This window comes from Asparagus officinalis, chromosome 7 (genome assembly GCF_001876935.1).
Source record: "Asparagus officinalis chromosome 7, Aspof.V1, whole genome shotgun sequence".
Lineage (NCBI taxonomy): Eukaryota > Viridiplantae > Streptophyta > Magnoliopsida > Asparagales > Asparagaceae > Asparagus > Asparagus officinalis.
This window is the reverse complement of record NC_033800.1, coordinates 72,980,221-72,986,803: the sequence shown is the minus strand read 5'-3', so window position 1 is coordinate 72,986,803 and position 6,583 is coordinate 72,980,221. Positions and strand designations below refer to the sequence as shown.

Here is a 6,583-nt window from a genome sequence, read left to right as displayed (position 1 = left end):
AGGTTCCCCTCGTGTGCCCTCTGACACTCAATTTAGTGATAGATAAAACAATCTAAAGAGAGAATGTCGAATCTAGTCTAGGATTTTGATTTGACGTACCTTAGTATAGTGTTATTCACTATTTATAGAGGATTTGTGGGGGGACACTTTGGTAATCTGACCCGACCGGTGGAGCTAGCTTTCTATTTCCACTTCACACATGTCGAAGGCCAATTGCGTGGGTGTAAAGTGATGCTAACCTCACATTTAATGTGATAGCAAAAAATGGCGAAAGTGCACACGACGTCTGAAGAGTCATAATGACACATGTCATGCATTTATTACGATGGCGACTGGGTGATAAAGCATTGTAGGCAATAAAAATTGCCTTTAATCCTTATCAGAGAAGTTCAGAACAAAACTGCTAAAACCTCGCCCGAAATAGCAGAAAAAGGGGAAAACGCAGATATCTCCCAAACCGTAAGGAATTTGGCGAAACGGAGGAAGTGAACCAAAGCCTTTGGCTTGGTTCGGATGGCCCCATCTCGTCGAGATAGGCGATTTTCATATATAATTCGTCCAATTCCGACTTACGGTTTGAAAGTTACGGCCTATTCTTCGATCCATGCTATAGAGCTCGCCTAACGGCTTGAAGATCGCCTGCAGTATCAAATCCGCCTGCAGACCCAAGTCTGCCTGCGCACCTGAGCTCGCCTGCAAACCCAGTTCGCCTGCTAGCTCGCCTGCAGACTGCAGACCCCAAGTCTGCCTGCAGTCCCAAACTCGCCTGCAGACTCAGCTCGCCTGCAAGCTCGCCTGCAGACCCAAGTCTGCCTGCAGTCCTAAGCTCGCCTGCAGACCCAAGCTGCAGACTCGCCAGCTCACTGTCAACTGCCCACTTGGAGTATGGGAACAGTTACATCAGTGGTCAAATCCCACAAATCAAGGGAGAGGGCACAGTACCCCAAGACCGTCAAGCGGCCGTTCACAGTACGAATGGTTGGGCAGGTGTCAAGTCGACCTGAACATTCATAAATGCAGCTCACCTCGGCTGTCTGAGTCAAGAGCCAGATCCGCTAGCACCACCGAGCGAGGCGTCCTATCGCCACCGAGGAACCCACGTTAAACAAGGAGGGCTTTTCCCCCGCTTCTGTTGTAAACATTTGATTAATTAGTTTGTAATAAGCCTTCTTATCAATACAAACGAAGTTCCCTGTTTTCGGGAGATCAAAATTTACACCTACAAGCATGAGTGCCTATTAGCCATGCTTGAAATGCAAATAGCATTGACAAGACTGATAGGTCAATCTCTCCTCTGGAAGGTTCCCTGGTGGCCTCTGACCTAAAGACGCCTTTCATCTAGGATTCAGACTTCTTTAATGAATTCTGGCTTAAAGACATCTTTCATCTTAGAGTCGGTCTGCTAGAAAGGCCGGCTTGGTTGGTCCCTTAGGTCGGGCCTTTTGGTCATACGACTTGGCCTGTTAATTTGACACTTACCAACTTTCAAGGGCTCATTAGATTTGGTGATTTTTAATGTATAACATCCCACATAATAGTTCTCTAATCTGTTTACCGTTACATTAGTGGATTGGTATTGCTTAGAAATAATATTCCACCTATAATCCCCAAAGTGATGGGTCCTTTTTTGGTGAAGATAAATGACCTACATAACTCAGTTGTTAGAGTATCACTTTCATATAGTACGAGTCATTGTTTCAAATCCAATAATAGTTATGACTTAGATACCATTGACTCTGATATCTAATAAGTATTTCTACCCATACTGATTAATATCCCTCTCGCTTACAAACTTATATTGATCATATGCCTGTCAATTTCTTTCTTTCACAGATATAAATTGATTATTAAAGATAGCAAAGAAGGGAGTAATACCAAGTGTTTGAGTCAAATATATATATATATATATATATATATCATACTCCCTTTAAAAGCACGAGTTTGGGAAAATCTTTCAGTAGATAAAAATACCCCTATAAAGTTTAGGAAAAATGAAATGGCGTGGAAATACATAGGAACTCTGGAATGGAAGGGCGTAGCAAGCGACGAAATGCTTCAGGGAGTTGAAAATAAGCATAGATCCGGAGATTCCCGAGTAGGTTAACTCTTCTATAGAGTTCATTAATATCCGAACTCATTAGTTTACCCCCATCTATCTGAATGATTGGTCTCATTAATATCCGAACTCATTAGTTTACCCCCATCTATCTGAATGATTGGTCTCAACTCGGGAGGAAGGAATGGTAATAGGCACAAAACCATCCATTCTGGTTCTACATTTTTTCGAATAAAATGTTTAGCTAATTCCATGCATCTAACCAAAAAATCCTTTCTTCTTCGAATTTTTCTATCTTCCCATTCGTTTCCAAATAGTTGGAATTTTATATTTGAAATCATCGCGAAACTATCGGTTTAAATCAAAGAGTAATTCTCAACAATAAATAGTTATTGATTCTTGTGGTTCAAGAGAATCCAGCTACAGGAGAACCAGGAACAGAGAGCTCTCTTCCTTTTTCCGCTCGACTCTTTAAACTTAAAGAATGCTAGTTTTATAATAATTTCTTCGTCACGCCGGGAAAAGATTTGACACGAAAAGGTCCGTTAGGCACCTAAGAGGAAAAATAGATTCGAGGTGAGACAAATAAAATAGGTTAGAGACGACTCAAGAAATGTCTAAGGACGAGGTGAGACAAATAAAATAGGTTAGAGACGACTCAAGAAATGTCTAAGGATTTATCTTCGAACTTTTTTAGAAAAAGATCAGTGGTTTTCTATTTACTGATCCCATCTTTTGCGGAATCGATTCTCTTTTTTTTTAATGTACAAGAATTTTTGGAGCTCAGCATGTCTGGAAGCACGGGAGAACGTTTAACACCAGTTCGGATACTAGAATTCCTATTTTCACTACCGCTTACGCCTTCAGTAGAAATGAAACTAGAAATGTAACTGTCACTGTAATTGTCGGTACCACCGAAAATGTAACTATGAATACTGACTTCAAAACGCAGATAACTAGCAATGCAACTATTAATGTTATTATTCCAACTAGATTGAGTATCATACATGTAATGATAATAGTAGTGATTGTTACTCTTAGACCTACTATTCAAATAATTGGGAAAAAAACTTTCTAGTTCACTCAGAAAAAAACTATTATTTTCAATATCAAAACTATTATTTTCAATATCAAAATATACAGAATAACTGTCATCATTACCGTCCCTAACTAAAAAAGTGTTATCAGAGATAAAACTCCAACTATCCCTGATATCAAATAAATAATCAATATTACTGAAACTATAACTACCGCTATCACTCCAACTAGGAATGTTATTCGCCGTATCATTTAGAATAGGCTCTTCGCTTCCACTGGTATGTCCAACAGCATTAAGACTATCCATTGATTTACTTAGCCCACACTTATGTTCTAACTTCTCCTTAGACAACATCGAATTGAACCACCATTTTTTCATAGAGTCCTCATGCTCACTATTTGATGAAAATATAATAGATGAATAGTCATTCGATGAATAATCATTTTACTATTTTATTTCCTATCAGAATTAAGCATACGATCCAACCATTGGAATTGTTAACTAACAATGAGTGAGTATTGAAAGAAATGATTTTCTTTTTGGGGAATCCGGGTATCACTTCAATATATATATTATGATATATTATGATAGAATCTTTTCCTCAATTAGAAATAGAAAGACAGATTTCTCTCATGTCATGTACAAAAGAATTCTTATCGAAAAGATAAATAGTTATTTCTTCCTATACTATAAATGAAGAATTCATTCTCGTATAATCTCGTATCATATAATCAAATAAAATAATAAGTTTCTATTGTAACATGAAATGAAAAAGACAATATACAGGGTGGGTAGAAGTAGCCCCCCCTTGGCTTTATCTATGGCCTGAAACTGCAGGATAGAAAATGATCCACCAATCCCAAGGATCCATAATTAATCCTATGAATCCAACAATAAACAACATAAGTATTGACTTCTTTAGTCTTCGATTTGATGTTGTATTTAATTTAGATCTTGTATATATAAGATCTGCACATATGAAAGATCTATGCAAACACATAGTATAGGACGGTCATTCTTTATTCGGCTCAATCCTTTTTTTTAGGAAAAGGATTGGGCCGAGTTTAATTGCAATCAATTAGGAGAACAAACAGAAATTACTGAATTATGCGCGCTTAGTTCTAACAATCTAAACAAGATAGTGGATGATATAGATAATGAGCTAATGACAATGGCGATATAAGATATGAACATAAATATGAATGACGCCAAAGACAAACTCAAACAAGCAATATGATCACAGAGTTCGGACCTTCCGTCCTACGTCTCCGCTCCTCACTCCCGAGGAGAAATCCACTATCACAACCAGGTTTTCTACGCTCACCCGAATAACGTTTACAACCACACTATGTCGGTTTTCAACGCTCACCGAACAACGTTCACTCCTCACACTCGGTTTTCTAGTTCACCGAAAACTTCACAACACACTCGGTTTCTAGCTCACCCGAAAACCTTACAACACTCACAATGTAACAAATATAAATTTGTTCTCTACAATAGATGAGAAATCAATGAAGCACAATTCAATATTACAATCTCTCACAACCCTAATATACTATGTATGCAAATACAATAAGCTCAAGTGGGTGTGTGTAAACAATGAGTGAAATCAAAATCAAAACTAAACTCAATTAAAATCTAGCATATAGAAATTATAAACAAAATAATAAATAGCTAGAAATGAGTTTAGAGATTCTTCTCTGAATAACAAGATGGAGAGATGGAGATTGAAGCCCAAACAAGAAGATGATCTCATCCACAAGCTAAACTTGCTTTAAACTAAACCCTTAAACAAGCTTAAACAAGCTTAAACTCTTTTTAAAACCCTTGTTTAAAAACTTCTTTAAAACATTCTTGGATACTTGAGAAGAGATCAGCAATGGGGTATTTATACCCTCTCACAACTCAGCCAAAAACCCAAACAAAAAGATAAAAACAGCCCAAAGCAACGGTAATAAAACTAGTCGTTGGAAGCTGAAAAAGTCACTGTTGGTCGATCGGAAATTTCATCGGTCGACCGATGGAGCTCTCGTCGGTCGACCGGAAAATTCATCGGTCGACCGGAAAATTTCATCGGTCGACCGGACCGGTCGACCGACAGACTTTCTGTCGCCCAGTGAACACGAGAGCTCAGGTTCGGTCGACCGGTTACTTTTGAAGATGTGTTAAAAATAACAAATGAAGTCCAAAAATTATGAAACTTTGGGAAAAGTATATAAACATGTAAGTGAACATGTTACAAAAAGAATTTTCCAAATTGCATTTCCCATTTGTGAAAAATCATCATTTTGCAAAATAGTTCAAAACACAAAAATGTAAACATGTGAAATTTGATATTTTGGCTAAACCATGTTTTGAAACTTTGCACAATGATTATATAGACTTAATAAAATATGGATATGATTATTGTTAAGTCCAAAAACTAAGAAAACCATATTTTCACAAAATTGCATATTCTATGCAATATATACAAAACACTAAATATGATTTTATTAAATATAAGCTTATTAAAGAGGAAATCATATGTAGGCATATAAACATGAAACAAAATAGTATTTTCAAATTCTATTCATTTGTTTCATATATAAATTCGAAACCTATTAAACCAAAAATATATATGTATATATATAACTGTATATATACAAAACCAAAACCAAAGCGTGTATGTGTGTATATGATTGAGCTTAAAGTACTAACACACATAATATAAAACCTAAAACTAATGTTACCCAAGCAAGATCTTGATCTTCAATAAGCTCGACTTGGTACGCTTGCGGATGAGGCTTGAACTTGAATCTTTAACTTTGAATAGCAAGGCTTCATCCACTATATCCGCCAACCTCCATTTGATATCTTCGTTGAAGCGCTATTCCATCCATCCTCCAACTACGTTGTTTGTCTACAATAAATAAGAAAACACAAATACTAGACAAACAACATTAGAAGTAAATTGTTTGTTAAACATCATCAAAACAAGAAGGCCAACAGACACGTGTTAGGTGTTGACTTTAGGATTTTTGGCTAACCCCCAGCCTTCAACGGATTNCAACATTAGTAATAAATTGTTTGTTAAACATCATCAAAACAAGAAGGCCAACAATCTCCCCCTTTTTGATGATGACAAACAATTTACAAAACGAAATATATGCATGAAGGAAATGAACATATACAAGATAATACACATGCATATAAATGTATACTCACAATATTTCTCCCCCTTTGACAACATCAAAAAAGGGGACAAAAGAATAAGAGAGCGAAAGCTCCCCTATCAATAAGCACGGGTGAGTATCAAACATAAAAAGATATAGGGATTGCTCCCCCTATCAAAATACCATATAGAATATGTGAAATGAAGATCATGGCAAACATATGTGAGCAAGCATAGATGAAAATGCTAAAAATTTACTCACATACATGAAGATAATGAGAACACATATAAATATGTCAATATGAAAAATAGTGTCTCATATCAAAGAACATAAAAA

At 36.6% G+C, this 6,583-nt stretch overlaps 1 protein-coding gene across 1 annotated transcript; it reads right to left on the bottom strand.

Annotated features, from left to right (window-relative positions):
• LOC109847345 (acetyl-coenzyme A carboxylase carboxyl transferase subunit beta, chloroplastic-like) lies at window positions 2,772-4,208 on the bottom strand. Its single transcript, XM_020416577.1, has one exon. It carries the CDS (start codon window positions 3,471-3,473, stop codon window positions 2,772-2,774), a length of 702 nt encoding a protein of 233 aa, XP_020272166.1. The 5' UTR covers window positions 3,474-4,208.